At 37.1% G+C, this 19,793-nt stretch overlaps 3 protein-coding genes across 3 annotated transcripts; 1 reads left to right on the top strand and 2 right to left on the bottom strand.

The window, feature by feature from the left end:
• On the bottom strand, nt 1–1,986 carry LOC121736134. The gene is made up of 4 exons (XM_042127195.1): nt 1,867–1,986; nt 1,474–1,558; nt 887–1,051; nt 1–225 (listed from the first exon to the last, which is right to left on the bottom strand). Exons 2-4 carry the CDS (start codon nt 1,531–1,533, stop codon nt 211–213), a joined length of 240 nt encoding a protein of 79 aa, XP_041983129.1. The 5' UTR covers nt 1,534–1,558; nt 1,867–1,986; the 3' UTR covers nt 1–210.
• Nucleotides 1,987–2,270: 284 nt separating this feature from the next.
• LOC121736132 (ATP synthase subunit b, mitochondrial) lies at nt 2,271–6,127 on the top strand. The gene is made up of 5 exons (XM_042127193.1): nt 2,271–2,388; nt 2,947–3,085; nt 3,522–3,720; nt 5,289–5,477; nt 5,906–6,127. The coding sequence occupies exons 1-5, from the start codon at nt 2,361–2,363 to the stop codon at nt 6,080–6,082; spliced, it is 732 nt and encodes a 243-aa protein (XP_041983127.1). The 5' UTR covers nt 2,271–2,360; the 3' UTR covers nt 6,083–6,127.
• Nucleotides 6,128–6,711: 584 nt separating this feature from the next.
• LOC121736133 (ras-like protein 2) lies at nt 6,712–19,793 on the bottom strand. Its single transcript, XM_042127194.1, has 4 exons — nt 19,581–19,793; nt 14,029–14,116; nt 11,437–11,648; nt 6,712–10,156 (listed from the first exon to the last, which is right to left on the bottom strand). The coding sequence occupies exons 1-4, from the start codon at nt 19,683–19,685 to the stop codon at nt 9,962–9,964; spliced, it is 600 nt and encodes a 199-aa protein (XP_041983128.1). The 5' UTR covers nt 19,686–19,793; the 3' UTR covers nt 6,712–9,961.

A 19,793-nucleotide genomic window follows, 5' to 3' on the forward strand; every position in this document is an offset into this window, starting at 1 on the left:
ATCTAAATATGTATGTATATTGTTTACGAAAACGTTGAACAGTTTTATAATTATTTCGTAGTTGCAGCAGTGCTTATCTTTGCTAAAAATCACCCCCTTATTAATAAAAAGATATAATAAACATAAAATACCTTAACAGCATTAGTTCATGTACTTGTATTTGCCCTGGTTTGTTTGTTGGCTGCCGGACGGTGCTGGTGGGACCTGATCTCAGTCAGCCGACCACTGGAAAATATAATAATAATATTGTAATTTTGACTGTCTCTTCATTTATATTACACAAAAAAATACTGATCTGGTCAAAGAAGGCTTTATTATTCGTAGACATTTTTTTTTTTTACTTTTTAGTAGTGCATCATTAAATTGTATTCAAATTATCTTTAAGTCCAAAGAGCTACTCTTTGGACTTCAAGATGATTTGTCTCAAAGATATATGCCTCTCATGATAGGCCTCCTCCTTTTTTTACATGGGGAAATGCTTTCCACATCCCAGTGTTCATCCCATAATTAAGCCATAAAAAATTAAGACTTTTTTTATTGTGAATCAACATCCCCTTTGAATGACCGCAAACTTACAATTTCAAGTTGGCCAACTAAATTGCATAGTATACCAATAGCTATAGCAATTACTTATGAGAGCTCACACATTTTTCCAACTAAATTGTACAACTAAATAATTGGACACCAAACATATAAGAACCGCAATTCCTTTCCCATTACCTACAAATTTAAAAGTTGTCCAATTAAATTGTGAAACTATGCAATTTAGTTGTACAATAGTCGGCCAACTTGAAATTGTAAGGTTGCGGTCGCTCTTACTATACTAATTGAATTTTATCTGTCTCTCAAAAAGGAGCAGGTTATGTTTGACAATATTTGAACCTACCCTCAGATTAGGTCCTCCGTCCTTGCTCAGCTCCTGCTCTCTCTTCTCCATCTCCTCAGCCCGCTGCTGCATGCGCCGCACTCGCTCCGGGTCCTTCACCCCGCGAGCTGCTTCCTCCTTGCGCCGCTTCTCCGCTGCCTCTACCTGCTGACGCCTTCGCGTCTCCTAAAATTTTAAATCTTACAACTTTTTGGGTAATATTAGCTTGGTTAGATTCAGATTTCCCAGTGTTTCATAAAAAATTCAAGGTACCCTCATTTGTGTGTTTCATAAAAGACTAAAAAAAATCATAAGAACGAGTTGCAAAAGATACACATGCTAAATATAGCTTCAGATAAATCACTATGGTTGTCAATAAAAACAATGTCAGTAGAAAAATAACAAATTAATATAATAAATGGCGTGTAAGACAATTAATTAAGATCTATTTAACTAACACTTCCAAGTAAAACATCAAAGGTAGTAGACAACTACAAGCAATAAGCAGTAATTGTGATTTTTGTGGTTATGCCTGAATGGTATAAGTTATAACACACGTATAACATGATCGTTTGTTTGCAATTTTTTTGGTTAAATTTGAAACTTACAGCATCTGGAGTTAGTACTTCTGACGCTGAAGGTCTACAGCAAGATGTGAATATTCCCATTGTTTCAAAATCATTTAATAATCATCTACAAATTATGCAAAATTTTAATAACAAATTCCAATTTACAAAACTTGTAGGTATCACTAAAGTACTCTGTGACTTGTAAGTTGTATCCTATCACTGCTGTCGCCTGTCACTGTCAAGTCAAATTATTTTTTTTTCTTTTCAAAAATAGTGCATACAAAATAAAACATCGATAAAAATAACATCAACTTGAAGCATATGAAATAGCACAGACAGAATTATTAACTATCAATTATCATTAATTATTAACAAATTATAATAGACGATGATAACGAGAACACTCTGTTAAGACGATTTTAATGGACTAACCATCCTCATCATTATTATTGTATTAATATTAGCCATTATTTCAATTCTTATGCCAACAATGTAATCTCTTTTAGAACACCCACTCTTAATTTCACTGTTTTATTTTTATTAGATAAAAATGAAAAATCTTAAAGTAAGGAACAACGTAGAAAAACTCTCAAAACAACAAATCCACCACAAATCAATAAAACGAAGGTTTTCCAATTTCCACAGGAACATATTTTTTCACACACAGTTGCCAGTAACGAATATGAAGTAAGATATTTTGTCGTTATATATGAAGCTAATAAATTATAAATTCTGCTTTATTCCTAATAACTTTTAAATTTATTTAGTTCGATATAAAAATGTAAATTTCTCAACATTTTTACTAACACAATACCTACTAAATAAAATCATTTTTTTTTTATAAGTGCAACACAACACAGGCTAAAGTACTTGTTCTGGGGATTGTCGTAAAATTTGGAAGTCTGAGGAATAAAATAAAATAAAATATGCTATCACGACTAGCTTTACGTTCACGTAAGTAATTCAAATAAAATTACTCAATTAAAATAATTTATTGTAAGAAAGAAAAATAATGAAGTTCGTGTTTTGGAAGTTTATGTAATCACTGGTTGACAGCTACCACACTCAGTTTTCACCACAAAATTATCAAAATTAATCTTTTTTCATTCATTTTCACCATTTTTGTACGGTCTTTTCATTAAAATCTGTACTAACTATAAGGGCAAACGACTGTAAGATAGGAAAATAATAACCTAACTTCTTACAATCAGCTGACTAAAAACTTGAATATTTTTACATATATCGTAGTAAGACTGGTGTTAAATGGTTGTTCGAGGAGTAATGATTAATAAGAAGGTTCATACACACTGATTGTTGGATTTATGACAGAGTAAACACATTTGACCCAACCAGTTATATTATGTCCAACAAGAATTTAAAAGTAAACAAGGTTAATCAAGTGTATTTGTATTTTAAACTTAAATTTAAAGCAACCAATATGTTATGTTGCTAAGATTAAGAATCATAATATCACTTAGGCCTGACTAGTCTTAAAACCTTTGCCTTTTCCAGTCTTGGCTCGTCCACCAGCGTGCACAGCTCTGGTGGCTCGTGGCGCAGCTTCAGATGTGACCAGCACCGACCAGAACCTCCCCAGGCCTGTCAGAGGAGAGCCCGGCAAAGTCCGCCTGGGCTTTGTTCCAGAAGAATGGTAACATTAGTTAAAATAAAGCCTTTAGTTAATTCTGAAATTTCTTGAATTCTTATTCACTTCTTTTTTTTTATGAAATAAAGGGGGCAAAAAAGTGTTACTTAATGTTTTCAAGCACAGCTATTATAATAATAATAAGCCCTTTAATTCCGAAATATATGTTTTACATTTTGGTTAGATTAGTTACTTTCTTAAGTAATTTGTCTACAACAAATATACTTAAGCAAAACCAACAAAGCACAGCTATTAGCAATATTTTTAAAATGTACATTAGTTATATGTGGTTGGTGTCTTTCTTAATACATAGGAAAACTCTCTATTAAGGGAGATTTTTGTAGGGTTTGGTATGGAGAATTGGAAAGGACACCAAGTTGTTTTTTTAGTGTACCTCCTACTAAAAATACCGAATTGTGATTCCATATTTTGCATATTCCAGGTTCCAGTTCTTCCACTCAAAGACTGGTGTGACCGGTCCCTACACATTCGGTGTGGGTCTCATTACATACCTCTGCAGCAAGGAGATCTATGTGATGGAACACGAGTACTACACTGGTCTCTCCATTTTCGTGATGGTCTACTATGCCACTACACGCTTCGGACCCAAACTCGGTGCATGGTTGGACAAGGAAGTTGATGTGAGTGGTCTTTTGTGTGATTAGTGATTACAAAATATTAATAATAATAATATTTATTTGTGTCTCCCAAAATTACAATGTAGTAATTTGTGGGAGACTTGGAGCCCAAACTAAGCCTAAGCCTGTATATTGGTGCTAGGGTTGCCAGATGTCCGGTATTTAAGCGTACAGTCCGGTATTGTCGAGGCCAGTCCGGTAAAAAATAAAAGGTCATACCGGACAGAACAATGTCCGGTATTTTGAGAAAAGTTGGTACTGTACTACTAAGGTGATTTTAATTTTTAGAAGATGCTACCTTTATTTCGTTAATTAAGTTGTAGTAATCAAGTAAAAGGCTTTCTCAAAATTAGCATACCACAATGTTATGACCTCAATAATAATATAAATTCCTTCCCTACCCTCCCCTATTACCTATTCCCTCTCAAAAGGCCGGCAACGCACCTGCAGCTCTTCTGATGCTGCGAGTGTCCATGGGCGACGGAAGTTGCTTTCCATCAGGTGACCCGTTTGCTCGTTTGCCCCCTTATTTCATAAAAAAAAAACTATTTTTGCGACATACCATTCTGAACCCATTTGGGGTTGTCCGGTATTTTTTCGTGAGTCACCTGGCAACCCTAATTGGTGCCCCAGGCCCCCCCTCACAGACAAGAAATATTTTAAATTCACACAAAAGAAAGATTTGAGAATTGCAAATGTTAAATAAAATAAAGTTTTCACACAAACATTCTGCAGTCAGTTTAATTAAATGTTTGTGCTAGCATCTATCTAAACATTTAAACATAGGCTTATGAAAGATAGATCGAAAGCAGAGCAGTGCAACTGACGTTTGTGCACGTTCAAAGCAATTAGTAAGAAGATACAAGATAAACTGATCAGCAGGGCTGCATTTTTAAATTTGATATTAAAACTATTTTATTCTCTACATAAGTTGACACACAGTTTATTGCCACAATTCGAATTTAGACTTCTAAGATCGGCGCCGCTCTTTAAATTAAATTTGTATCTCCTTTTGAATTATATATTTTTTTTGGTCAATGTCTTAAAAATGTAGTGCTACACATCATGAGGATCTGAATCCTTAATCATAATATTAATTAGATTCATGGCTTTTAAGTACCATCGAGGAAGTTGATTCCTATGCAATTGACAGACCAACGTTATTTGGTCGAATATATCAATTCAATGTTAATTGTGATCTGTCAGCTGGGTTTGACGTAGCGCAACCAAACTACTTAGGTCCCCGATTTGCATAGGAATCAACTTCTCTGATAGTACATTCGTATTTGTGATGCCGACGTTGCGCAGCTTCACGCGCGTAACTATAGTATCGCGAGGTAATCGTACATTTTTTCGCATCCATCCATCCATCAATCCCCAAGGCAACCCGGCTGCCACATATAACAATTTAAAATCTGTTGTCTGCAATTCCCACGATCAAGGTATTAACAGTATCCTGTGTCCTTTATGTGTGTGTGTGTGTGTACTTTATGTCGTAAATTAGCCTAATAGTTTAGGAGCCAACAGACTTTTACAGACAATTTCTTTAAACATTTCCATTTCATGTACAGGCCTACGAGAAGGAGTGGAACCAGGGTCGCGTGGACACCATCAAGGGTCTAGAAGACGCCATCGCAGGGGAGAAGAAGGCTCAGTGGAGTGCTGAAGGCCAGGAGCTGCTGATGGAAGCCAAGAAGGAGAATGTTCTGCTTCAGCTCGAGGCGGTGTACAGGGAGCGCATGATGAATGCTTACCTTGAGGTGAGGTTTTCACATTTACAGCCTTATTGAAAATACTATATTTTGCCAATAAATGTTCTTATTCTTATTGGAACATTTATTTGCATTAAGTATATTATAAACGCGTAATAAACGTAAGCGTCGCATACCACGAATTTTCGTTAGGATCGTTGCATAATATTTTAACCACGCATTACATAGTTTTTTTACATAGTTTTACTTGCCGCGCTTACGGTAAGAGCCTGTCACACGGGCGTTGCGTCGACGCAGCGCTGCCGTTTGATGCATAGCCGGCCACAGGGGCGCTGCGTCATAACGCATGCCCTTGACGAACAGAAAAAGGCACAGTGTGGACAAAGCTATTGTAATATAAAAAAATATTAATTCAGCTCTGTCCAAAATATAATTAATAATCTTCACATTTATTTATTAAAACTAATTAATTTCAGGTCAAGAAACGCCTAGACTACCAGCTGGAGAAGTCTGCCCTGGAGAGACGCATCGCCCAGAAGAACATGGTTGACTGGATAGTGTCCAACGTCACCAAGGCCATCACCCCGGATCAGGAGAAGCAGACCCTGGACCGCTGCATTGCTGACCTCGCCTCGCTCGCCGCTAGGAAGTGAACTGTCTCGTTAAATTATATGTAAATTAAAATCGTGATATAGTTAGATGTTGTGTTTTATAATTTATACCCATAAGATTCAATATTTAGCCCTCATTCGCACGAGCGTTTTTCAAAATAAACATTGTCATTACAACTTCAACGTCAGTTTGCGTCATTACTCATTACGCAAATGAACAAAAATATTCAAACGAAAGCGTTTTTAAAACGATTATATAACATAAATTAATATTGTGATATAGTTGGATGTAGTTTGTGTACCCATAAGAAACGAATTTAATATTTAGCCCTCATTCGCATGAGCGTTTTTTCAACGGTCAAATTAAACGTTGTAATGACGCAAATGTGAAATGAACAAAAATATTTAAACGAAAGCGTTTTTAAAACGGGGCGCTTTTTTATCGAGCATTGTCGTTGAACGTTGGCGTTAAACGCATTTTAAGCTCTCGTGCGAATGAGACCATGTTGAACTCTTCAGTCGCGATCTGTCAGCTGGTGTTAGGTCCCGCCATCTGCCTAGAAATCAATTTCTTGATAGTACAAAATATGATGACTGCCCATATGGCGCCAGGTTATAGGTCAACCGTCAACGTACTCGGGTATTTAGGACAAGAATAAAAGTACATGAAATTAAACAATTTGATTATGTTACTTTATTATACATTACGATATTATGACAACAATAATGTTAATTCGTTAAAGCTCATCGACGCCGCGCCGCCGCCCAATAAATATATAAATAACAAGCCACGAAACAAAAATGAGCATCATGATTTCTATAACCGAAACATGTTAAAATCTCAAGCGATAATTTCAATTATCAAAACAATTTTTTTTTATATAATTTCCGACAATTGCGTTTAAAAATGTAGACCACAGTAGGAAGTAAGTAGTTATCTGTTACTCAAAACATCAAAAACACACACCCTTAAAAGTGACAGAGCAGATCTGCTGATATTTCAAACTGCTGTAAAGATAGTAAATACAGTTTTTAGAAATTATACATACAGATAGTACACAAAGCAAAGAAAACAAACTTACCCTCACAACGCGACAAAAGAATCCTCAAGTTAAAAATTTATTTTTAATTAAATTGGATTTTTTTCTAAGTGGTTACATTTCTAAACACAATATTGTAAAAAAAATAATCTTAATCATAAACAAATCAACAAAAGCTAATGTCACAACACAAGAATACTGTTGCCTATTACCTTACGGCTTACACTAATTAAATAATGAACCTAAAGCTGCGCCTCTGCAACGGAATCGGCTCGCACTTTCAGTACGCTGTATCAACATAACATAATATTAACAAAAAATAACGACACCAAACAGCATTTCCTTATCACGGAACCACATGTGAAGTATACTCTTTCTAACAAAAAAAGAATAATCAAAATCTGTTCACAAACGGCAAAGTTGACCGCGAACAAACAAAAAAATTATACGGTCGAATTGAAACTTCCCTTTTAGTAGTTTATCAATGCTGATGAATTTTATTAATAAATACACGAAATGCTCACATTTCATACGGTCTAATTTCGATGCAGAAGACGGCAGCTTTAATATTACTCGCTATTATTATCTGTGCGTTTATACGGCGCATTTTTATTATCAAGAGTAAAAAATTGAACACAATTTTATGTTTCAACTTAATGTTTACAATGTAGGGCTAAATATTTCATTGATCAAGATTTATTAGAATAAGAAGTAGAAAAGAAATCATACAAAAATACAAAATTGGTACCCAAAATATTTTTTTTTTCAAATCTGACCGTTTGAATTTGTGCTATAAAATTGTATGAAAAAATACGTAAAAATGCAAAATTTTCTGCCACAAAGTTCTTTTCGCTCCTTGAGCCATCCTTAACAAGTTTCTTTCTGTATTTTTTTGGTTATATTTTATAGAATCAATTACAATAGCGATTATAGCGCCACCTACTTACTTTTCGTTTTGGGTTTCCTCCTATAGTAAAGAATACATATTTTTAATGATCAATGAATTATCTAGCACTCAATATAAGTTAATATTATGCTTTATTTCATTACATCGCTAGAACTTATTACATATTAGCTTACAAGTAAATATTAAACGAATTAGTATTTGGTTTGTGGAATCATGTTCGTACAATTTTTAAAAATTTTGAAACACAAGTACGGTATTAGCTGTTTTTTTTTGTAAAGGGGTTTTTCCTCGTTGGGCAATATCGACAGCTTAGCAATAATATATTATTGCTAAGCTGTCGATCATGGGTGATAATATCCAATAAACCCTTTTTCTGGTCCGTGACCGCTTGTATGCCCATCATTGGCCGACATGAAGAGACAGCAATAGAAAGAACGCCAGAGAAAGAGAATCAAACGAGTAGACATCGAAAGAAGAGGATTCTTCTTTGGTTTTTATGACTAAGATTACAGTAAGTATATCGGAAAAATCGTATATGGCGGATATGTTTCAAACTACATTATTGCAACGAAAACTCATAAAAACACCTATAAAAAGGTATAAATTATTGTATAAATAAAACAATACAAAGGAGTTTTGTATAGTTACATATAAAAATATAGTATATATATGCGCTTGTAAAAAAACTGTTCTTAAATTACATAGAGGTGGTATATTTTATAAAAATCGAATCGCATCAGTGTTACGAAATAAATACAACCCATCGGAAACCTGCAAAAAAACATTTGAGGACCAATTCCCATTAGCTCTACACACATTACGGCTTCAGTCCCAACTAAATTCGATTAAGATCGAAGCTACATTGCATTGAGCGTCAACGCTGCGGTGACACAACGCTGTTGTGACGAACTGCGGTGAACTGCGGTGAAACAACGCTGCAAACCGCTGTTGCGCCGACACAACGCTGTTGCGTCGACGCTGCGGTGACACAACGCTGTTGCGTCGACGCTGCGGTGACACAACGCTGTTGCGTCGACGCTGCGGTGACATAACGCTGTTGTGACGACGCTCATGCAGCGCAACGAAGCAATGTGTGACTTCGCTCTTAATCGTGTTTGAGCGAGACACAATACCGGGACTGAAACCACTCAGCGAATTGAACACGAGAATTTACCCTCAGTAGAAAAGCACCATCTTATGTCACTGTCACTTTGACAGTTCCCTCGCGTTTGGATACTCCCAACAGATTTTTGCAAAAATTTTAGTAAAAAATATTTTTCATTCAAATTACAAAATCCTTGAATGCAAACATTTTGGCACAATTACATAGAAACATAAGTGTCCTCTGTATAGATGACAAATGCTACTCTGACTTTTAATCACTCTGTAACATTCCGAATCTTTTTTTGATTTGCTAGGAGAGAATTTACAATTATTAACAAACTGTGATTAAAAACCAGAGTTTCTAATTGTATTAATTTCAACAAAACCATATAATATTAATGTATCCAAACGCATTCTCACCTACATTATAACCATGTTGTGAATTGCCTTCGGCACCTCATATGAATGCGACAGACGATGTATGAGAAACGCCGAAAGACGTTAGGATTGTGGCCGTTATCTATAGGTAAATTGATTTGAACACCTCAACGTTGTATAGTTCATGCACAATTTTAAGATAGCTTGGCAGAAATTGTTGGGTGTTTTCTTTGGGGGGCGAGGCGTGAAAGTGATCAATGATCATCTTTATCATCATGATGATATTTTAATAATAGCTATTGAAACATCCCTTAAGCGATCTCACAGTGTGTATGACTTTTATCTACGTGTTACGGCAACACACATACACATACAGATCTCCGGTATTCCTCAGCAATTATAAACTGCATGACCTATGCCAAATCATATTTATCTATACCACATCTTCATACATCTGTCACTTCACAATAAGACTGCCCAAACATTACCCGGTTACAGGATGGTGCATCGTCTCTTCTTGTTCCGATGCTCAGCTTTGTAATGGACTCTCTCGGCCTCCTGAAATCTCCTGATGAGGCGGACTAGCTCGTGGAATGCCTGGTCCACGTTCATTCTGGCCTTGGCGCTGCACTCGATGTAGGGAACCTTCAGCTGTCTGGAGAGACTCTGAGCTTTTTCTAAGGTCACCTGGAAATAGATGGAGGTATTGCATGTTTTGTTGATACGCAGCGATATTATCATGAAGAAAGTATGTCTGCAAAGTTAAAACGATTATTTGCCTTTAGTAAAAGAGAAGAGACTTGCATAAGATAGATACCTATCTTTGGGAGATAGTTGTTTCATGCATAAAGCTGATCGCATATTTGTCAGCGCAGTACGCGTTGAGCGTCGAACGCACCGCATAGTACACGAAATACGAGTACTATGCGGTGCGTTCGGTGTAGTGGGGACGAACGCGCGAGGTTTTTACATCAATTCATACAGCGATTTCTTAAAGCGCGGAGAAATGTGCGAACCTTAAAGCCCGTCACAGACTTAGCTATAATATATATTAATTTTTATAGCTAGGCATATTACTATTATATTTTCTATACTAATTTTCCGAAGAGGAATGTCTGTATCATAGAATGCGGTACTTGTATTGAGAAAGATATATAATATTATTCAGAATATATGCTAGTTCCATAGTGTTTTCAAAACACGATGCTACTTATTTTTCTCGATAGAAAAAAATCGCAAAGATTTATAACCTCTAATAAAATCTTAAAATGCTCGGTATATGTAGTAAATTACACTCAATAATTCCTTAATTTATGGACAATATTTGGCTACCAGTGTACTACTGCTGTAGTGTTTTTTTTTATAAATCTTTAATTAGCAGTAATCAATTAGTATTTACCGCAATTAGAGTAGACTTAGCGTACGTGCGTGTGCGTTGTGAATGTATGCAATTGTCGGTCAATTTCGATTAGCTCTTCTAAGCCCCTTAAAGGAGTGAGCACACTGAGACGGGCCGTGCCGGGGCTCATCGCAAAAATCCGCCTCCATACAATTTGTATGGAAGCGGATGCGCGTATCGCACACTGTGCCGGGGCGCATCGGCGCGGATTTTTGCTCGGTGGATTTCCGTCAATGCGACACGGCCCGACAAGACCCGCTGCGCCCCGACAACAGTGTGCTATAGCAAGCGGCGCGCGGATGTGATGCGATGCGGCCCGGCAAGCCTCGGCTCAAAATCCGTCAATGCGGAATAGGGGAGGGTAGGGAAGGGAAGGGAAGGTAATAGGGGAGGGTAGGGAAGGGAATAGGGTAGGGGATCGGGCCTCCGGTAAACTCACTCACTCGGCGAAACACAGCGCAAGCGCTGTTTCACGCCGGTTTTGCTGTGAGAACGTGGTATTTCTCCGATCGAGCCGGCCCATTCGTGCCAAAGCATGGCTCTCCCACGTAATTTCCTGGTAACTCACCACTCTCTGCTCCTTCAGATCCGCCTTGTTCCCCACCAGCAGCATGGGGAACTCGTACCGGTCCTTCACGCGGAGTATCTGCTTGTGGAACTTCAGCAGCTCATCGAAGCTGGCGTGGTCGGCGACGCTGAACACCAGCAGGAACCCCTCGCCCGAGCGCATGTACTGTTCGCGCATCGCGCTAAACTCCTCCTGGCCCGCTGTGTCCAGGACTGGAAAGATTCAAACAATATTATGAAAATGTATCTTTACTAATATTATAAAAGCGAAAGTTTATTTGTCTGCCTGTTACCTAAACTTGATATGCAGACACTTTAAGCCCCAATTTCACCAACGACTGTAATAATATTTAGTGTCTACACACTAGGCCGAAAAAACGCGGCAGAAGTTCGGCATGATTACGCCTGCAATGTATTTTAAGTACCGATGACACACCATGCCGATATTACGACGCGTTATATTGTATGCGTTTGACATTGCTGACGTAATCGTGCCGAACTTCCGCCGCGTAACTTCGGCATGGTGTGTTTAGACACTTAAAGTTAACGCTCTTTGTATCTCGTTACCTCTTTCGTTTTTAGGGTTCCGTAGTCATCATTATAGTTTCGGTCTGTCCGTCCGTCTGTTTGTCTGTCTGTCCGCGGTTTTTCTCAGAGACTATAGGACCTACAAAGCTGTAATTCGGCATGAATGCAGATATATTTTTTATAGTACCTCCCCTACACGTCAAGCGGGGATGTTTTTTTTTCTATACAAAAATTATCAAAAACTAGCGGTACTACGGAACCCTATTAACCGGTAAATTGCGCGTGGCCCGACACGAACTTAACACTTGGCCGTTTTTTTTTATGAATGAAAGAGAAGATATGACATTGAAAATACATAGAATAGTTTTTGTTGCGGAAAAGTGTACGGTTTCCGCGCAACAAACGAATTTTGGCGCAACGGAGAGGCGTTTGCGTGAAAGGAAAAATATACAGCAAACATGCAACCTCCTCCTTTTTAGTTAGTTCCCGAACCTATGGTGGTAGGTCTCATGTAGACGTTCTAAAAGTGTTAACTTTGTAAGTACTAAATATTAAAACTTTGTTAATCTTTTTTTTTTATGAAATAAGGGGGCAAACGAGCAAACGGGTCACCTGATGGAAAGCAACTTCCGTCGCCCATGGACACTCGCAGCATCAGAAGAGCTGCAGGTGCGTTGCCGGCCTTTTAATAGGGAATAGGGTAATAGGGGAGGATAGGAATGGGAAGGGAAGGGAATTGGGCCTCCGGTAAACTCACTCACTCGTCGTAACACAGCGCAAGCGCTGTTTCACGCCGGTTTTCTGTGAGAACGTGGTATTTCTCTGGTCGGGCCGGCCCATCCGTGCCGAAGCATGGCTCTCCCACGTATTAAATTTAATATATTTAGAAATAAATATTTTGAATTTGATTTTGGAAGTCGGTTTAAAATAGCGAAGTCAAATGCCGGTTCGCCGGCCGGTTTCGATCGGTACTTTTATCGTCTTATTTAGCGAACTGCAAAGGTAGCCGTAATGGGACGTTTTTATTTAGCCAGTTCCGCTGCTCCTAGCGCTGCCGGCAATATTGACCTGAATACTTCTGCGGCAGCTCTGATACGACATTCACACTCAGCCCTGTTGGACAGGGAAGTGGGCAGCGTGAATATGCCACTGCTCATGCCGCTGCCATTGCCCGGCGCTCCCTCGAGTGTCGGTTTTTCGGGCGGAAGTCAAAGGACGGGCAGCGCGAGCGCGAGTGAGTGTTTACATTCAGCTCTCTTGCTCATATATCTCGCTTTATAAAAATAGACTGTACGTACTACACGAAAAGATACACAATTTTTTGTGACTGATCCATGCGCCAACTTAAAATAATGGACTAAACATGTAGAATTTGTAGTAATAGGTACTTACGGTGTTCTATTTCTATGAATTTCCCTCATCCACAATTTCCTTTTACTACGACGACGGCGTCTTCGATTCGATCTGTTTTGATTTCTTTTTAAAATATGCATATAAACTATATACCTATACTCAGCAGACATAATGCTGTCGCCGCAACAGTTTCGATATCCGCCATCGTTGCGAGTCGTTACGTAAAAGAGTATGAGGGCTGAGTGTGACCACCCACTCGCCTCTATAATGCCGCATAAGTATTTAGAAGCAATATTTCCGACAGCGGCAGGAGCAGTGGCAAGGGCTGAGTGTAAACGTCCCATATCAAGATAGAACGGGGACGCGGGTGCGTTGCTAAGGAATCGCTCGTGTCAATTTTTGCTTTGCTTTTAGTTAGAACAAATAACTTACCCGTGGAAAGAAATACCTCCTTTTGACCGATTCACTTTCGTACTTCTGTTTTTACAATTATCCACTGCACAATGAGGCATTTTTGCACAACCGCTCCGGTGTAATCGAGTCGAGACGTGCGCGCTGACTGAATGAACATTCAACGAATCTTGCACACTCGTGCAAACGAAACGTACACACGTACTCCACCCGCTTAGCAGTTCTATCTTGATTTATTTCCTGGAAAGTGGAAGTGGAAGTCCTGCTCAACAGGGCTGAATATAAACGCTGCAATACTTACTGTCTAGCTTGGCGGGTATATCGTCGATAACACATTGCTTGGTGTAGCTGTCCTCGATCGTGGGGTCGTAGTCGGTCACAAAATAACTCTGAAAAGAAAAAAAATTGAGGAATACTCTGTGTATGATATTAATTGTAACAATTACATATTATGTACAAGAACCAAAAACAGATAATCTTATATCTATTAAGTGTTAAGAATATTAGAGCATTTCAAGTTTTAAATCTTTATTGAGTTGACAATGTTTTAAGTAAATCTTGTTTATTATTATACAATATACATGTATTAATATAAATGAGTAAACATGATAAGGGAAGAATGTAGAATAGCTGTGGCAGCGACCACATAACCCAATAGACGCCTAATGTTTTGATTTCTCTTATCAAATTATTGTGTCAATGTGCTGAGGTAAGCGACGCGGGGGGAGAGGTAAGAAATGCATTACGATTGGCCAATTCAAATTCACGGCATGTCATAAATCAGAACTAGTGATGGGAAGTACGAGAAGCGCTTTTCAAAAGAAATAAAAAAAACCAGTACATATTTATATTTTATTTTAAAGTATAGAATGAAGAAAAGACTTATAACCTCTCGTCTGTCAAGCGCCCAAAATCCGCGTCTTAATACGACCTAATATAAATAAACAATATAAGCCAGCTTATATTGTTTCTCTCCTTGTTACACTTCTTACAACGTAAACAATAAAACAGAGATGCAAATAAAAGCTGCCAACCTTTGTTTAGCATAAAAAAGGTTATTAATTGTGGCAAGCTTCTTAAGATATACAAACGTCTTCGGATTATATTAAAAAAGTACCTATACTTACCTATATTTAAAAATATACTTTTTTTACAAATTATATATACTTTTTTAGGGTTCCGTACCCAAAGGGTAAAAACGGGACCCTATTACTGAGACTTCGATGTCTGTCCGTCTGTCTGTCTGTCTCCAGGCTGTAACTCAAGAACCACTATAGCTAGACTTCTGAAATTTTCACAGATTATGTATTTCTGGTGCCGCTATAACAACAAATACTAAAAACCAAATAAAGTTAATATTTAAGGGGGGCTCCCATACAACAAACATTATTTTTTTGGTCTTTTTGGCTCGTAATCCAAAATGGCAACATAATAGACTATTGAAATTTTCACAAAATGCTCAATAATATGTGTAATTTAAGATTAAATAATAATACGTGGGAGAGTCATGCTTCGGCACGAATGGGCCGGCTCGACCGGAGAAATACCACGTTCTCACAGAAAACCGGCGTGAAACAGCACTTGCGCTGTGTTTCGCTAAGTGAGTGAGTTTACCGGAGGCCCAATCCCCTACCCTATTCCCTTCCCTTCCCTACCTTCCCCTATTCCCTGCCCTTCCCTACCCTCCCCTATTACCCTATTCCCTCTTAAAAGGCCGGCAACGCACTTGCAGCTCTTCTGATGCTGCGAGTGTCCATGGGCGACGGATGTTGCGAACCCGATTTTGAAATATTCTTCATTGGTGCTCCGCTCCTATAATTGGTCTTAGCGTGATAATATAATATAATAGGCTACATAGGATATATAATAAAGCTTTCCTTGATTAATACTGAAAAAAAAATTCAAATCGGTCCAGCAGTTTCTGAGATCAGCGCGTTCAAACAACAAACAAACACTTCAGCTTTATATTTATTATTAGTATAGATTATTTGACTTGCTAATTCCGCCACATGATTTCTAAGTCACATTGAAATTGATGGAAATTTATTTCTAAAAATAGTTGTTCGCCAATAAAACTGCTTGAAGTTTTAGTGACTAAAAATATTTACTTGGTTACTTTCTTTACGCTTTCAAGATAAGATTTCATGATTACTTCGCAACGCCGACAAAAAACAACGCTTTGTGATGGGTAGATAGTAGTAGTAGATGGATGGTTTATCCATATTTCTCTTACTAAACTTGGCAAAAACTGTGTTGGTACTGCAGAGCTCAGTAATTTTTTTTTTTTATTTATTTAAATCAGGCTACGTAGGCCCATACAATATATACCTTAATGACTAACATACATAAAAATTATATAAACTTAACTACAAAGTAATCGTCGACAATTTTTATTGCTATAAATTATAATCATTAATCAGTTGTTTAACAACAGTCCTACTCAAAATGAATTGAGCATATCACGCTTTGTTTCGATTTTCGATTAAAAAAAATATACCTCTGAAAGATAGTTGGTATCACATCACTAGTGACGCGTGACGATAACGGAAGAAAGGATAAGCATTACTAATTTGTATTTGATAGAAAGGGATATGACTTATGTCAAATGCTTTCGTCATGGATTCAGACCAGTGTAATTTGAGCTCTGAATAAATTGATTCTTGACAGTAAAAAAATATTTTGTATGAAACGCACGAGATGTACACGGGTCACGGATGTGGTCGATACTAAGACAGATTTCGCTGTCATTATCTAAAGTAAGACCTATAATTACATATTGTCTGAAAGTATTCGCCTTGCATTAGGCGTCTAGAGGCTATGTGGTCGCTGAGCTGTGGTTACCAGAATTTAATTGGTTTTATCCTTCCTTGACTTAAGAGGATACAACAGGGGCTAGAGAAATGAAAAAAAAGTACGTGTAATATCTATAGCTGTCTCCCTTACCTCAAGCCGATACCGCAGAACGCGATAGAGACAACTGCAGAAAATCCAGAAAATCAACGATTCGTTGTCCCCTGATTCCTTCTCCAAAACTTAACCGATTTAAGTACTTTTTTCATTAAAGATTAAAAAAAGGCTTGAGCTGTGTTCCTATGTTTTGCTTTTTTTGTATAATCTAGCCAAATCTGTTTTCTGGACGTTTGACCACAGCGGAAAATCTGGCCATTTTTTTGGGTTTTTGAACGTTCATATCTTATTTAATAATTAAATTATGAACAAAAAGAAAACATAGGGACATTGTATTAGTGGCCGTAGATATTCAGGAAAAAAATTATAACTCTACTAGCATTATCCAGGGAGGAAACAGGGGACAACGTTTGTATGGAAAAAAGGGCGGTGTGGAATCCTCTTAAGTCCCTAAATGCAAAATTATGTTCATGCTAACTGAACCTAATATTTGGTATGGAAATACTTAAGTCCTTTGAAAGGATTTTTTTATCCTCTAAAAATGTACATTTGCGAATCTTAGACAAATTTCAACACAATAGTGAGAGACACAAAAGAGAGTTGTGGGCAAAATCTAGTAAGAATTTATTATAAACATACTTCAATAATATCATTGTTAAAAAACCTGAGACCTCACTACCCATCCCACTGTCACCCACATACAACCTACATGTCCATTCAATGAAACTGCTATTAGTAAAAACTGTCCTTGATAATACAGAGCCCATTTCTTCAAATATTGTAAATAGAAGTGTAACCATAAAAATTGGCTTAGACCAGATTGAATATTGCTGAACTCAAATAAATATTGCTAAACAATATTAAAGTATTCTATAAATTATAGTTAACCCAAACATAAACAGACAACAAAAATATAATTTTACGCATTAACCCAGTTAGACCCAAATGAAACTCAGCCATGGAAAATATGAATTTTCTTTATTAATTTATAGAAACCAATAAAATTATTAGGAAAACACAAAAAAACTAAATTTTTTTTAATTCTTATATTAAAAAAATTGCCGTCCTCAAATGGGGCCAATGGGATCATACGGTGTGAAAATTTTCGATACATATTTTATGAATGTGCCGTGTTTTCACACATTTCTCAAATTACTTTTGACCTTTTTCATGGCGTAATGCTAGCCCATCAGAACAACGCGATTGTTGCGACAGTTTTTCGGGAAAATGACCCTTCATGCTGCAGGTTTGGCAGTACAGATATTATGTATTGCTGGTTGCATGATTCTACCGCTTGTGTGTCTCAAGTAATGACGACCAAATGCCGCTGAAATTGGAGCTGATTCAATTCTTGTTTTTATTACTTTGATGATGCAGCCGCGTTTGCCACTAATACATCCAGCATGTGCGTAAACAGTACCTACCAGTTACCACCAACTTTTGTTTCGTATAACAGTGCGAGAAAATCGATTGACCAGTTGACTTGACCCTACGCATATCCTTGTAATAGCTTTGATAAAAATGTAGGAAGCTAACGTCCACATTCTTTCAACAGTAATACATCTGTTTACTTTTCCCAGAAGAAAATCGCTGTAATGGCTTCCCCAAATTGCATAGACATTATAATCCAGCCGATGTAAAACAAATTCTGATTTAGTTGGTCGAAACGGTAGTCAAACTCGTCGTTTTCTTTTTTTTCATATCATATCCTTGACGGATACGAGAGGACACTTTTCTGTACTGCCTTGGCCAACAGTATCAGTTGCGCAATAGCCAGCTACCCCTTGGAATAGTGAAAAACTGGTAAAGAGACACATGGTTGCGAAGGAAATACGAATAAATATATCTTTCCACTGTCATCTTCTATCATAGTAACTTCCTGAAGTCCATAGTATTTATCATAGCTATTGAATACCCTTCAGTTCATTGACTATACGACATTGATCGGTGGACAAAAATTGGAATAATTTACATCCAATGTGCCCATTGGCCCCAAATAGGGACACTTGTATAAAACTACTCCTAATCTTATGAAGACTAAAGTAACACTAATATGTATATTTTTTATAGGTTATAGTGTAATGAGCTCTTTTAAGTAAAAAAATATAAATGCCTAAAAGAAAAACTTAAAAATAAAAAATACTAACTTGGCGTCATTTCGGATGTTAGAAACAGCTTCAGTAAATCGTTATAAAACACTGTGAACTATTTTAATATTATTTGTTCCTTCTAGGAATAAAAAAATACACTTTTAGCAAATTAACACTTACAATAAAAATAAGTATAAACTTGAAAGACAAAAAATTTAAGTGATTTTAAAAGTGTCCTCGTTTGGGCACGGCGGGTCTATATGGGTTAACCTGTTGATCCCAAGCAGTCGAATTCTACCGCGTAAACAATAGATTTCCAAGAATCCGCGATCGAAGGGTTAATATCTGTTATTCTTATTCTTCAATTTTTTAATACAATAATAAAAGTCTTATTCTTTAATAAAATAATAAATAAGACAGACTATGTATAAAACCAGACAAATTTATTTTATTAGGTACCTATCAAAAATGTTTACTTCCTGCTCAAGAGTCAAGGTGATTTAAATATTTGATTTCAGTAAACAGTGTCTAGCAAAACTTAGATAATAAGTGTTATACCTAGACTAGCTAAAATATCGTTATATATTATTGTTAAATAATCAAGAGATAAATGCTATAGAGGTCAAGTTAGAGGAATTCAAAAACCATATGATGACGATAGTGGGCGGCGTCTAGTAGCGACTTGCGACAAACCTTGACATAATCTAATACCACTAGACACTATTTATAAATATGATAGAACTATCAAAACGAGACGAACGTAAACAATAGCTATAATTGTAACAATAAACGGAAACGCAAGTCTAGCCCGCAACTTAGTCATAACTCATAAGTATTGATAGACAAATAGATTTACCTGAATGAACTGTATTGTGATCGCACTTTTGCCGACACCACCTCCGCCGACTACCACCAATTTGTATGTTTGCGCCTGGCTAGGCCTGTCAGTGTGTCGGGACATCTTTGAAAAATAAGAAATTAAACAACTTTCCTATACAAAAATGTCTATTTTTTGCTATCTTTTTCCACTAAATCGCTAATCACAAACCACGAATGATGGCCTTAGAAA

Source organism: Aricia agestis, chromosome 18 (assembly GCF_905147365.1).
Source record: "Aricia agestis chromosome 18, ilAriAges1.1, whole genome shotgun sequence".
Classification (NCBI taxonomy): domain Eukaryota; kingdom Metazoa; phylum Arthropoda; class Insecta; order Lepidoptera; family Lycaenidae; genus Aricia; species Aricia agestis.

Coding starts and splice junctions, on each gene's coding strand:
- LOC121736134 (XM_042127195.1), bottom strand. CDS start 1,533: ATGGGAATATTCACATCTTGCTGTAGACCTTCAGCGTCAGAAGTACTA. Junction 1,052..1,473: donor AAGTACTAACTCCAGATGCT/GTAAGTTTCAAA, acceptor TTAAAATTTTAG/GAGACGCGAAGGCGTCAGCA.
- LOC121736132 (XM_042127193.1), top strand. CDS start 2,361: ATGCTATCACGACTAGCTTTACGTTCAC. Junction 3,086..3,521: donor GGCTTTGTTCCAGAAGAATG/GTAACATTAGTT, acceptor TGCATATTCCAG/GTTCCAGTTCTTCCACTCAA. Junction 3,721..5,288: donor GGTTGGACAAGGAAGTTGAT/GTGAGTGGTCTT, acceptor TTTCATGTACAG/GCCTACGAGAAGGAGTGGAA.
- LOC121736133 (XM_042127194.1), bottom strand. CDS start 19,685: ATGTCCCGACACACTGACAGGCCTAGCCAGGCGCAAACATACAAATTG. Junction 11,649..14,028: donor TATACCCGCCAAGCTAGACA/GTAAGTATTGCA, acceptor GAATCTTTCCAG/TCCTGGACACAGCGGGCCAG. Junction 10,157..11,436: donor ATCTGAAGGAGCAGAGAGTG/GTGAGTTACCAG, acceptor ATCTATTTCCAG/GTGACCTTAGAAAAAGCTCA.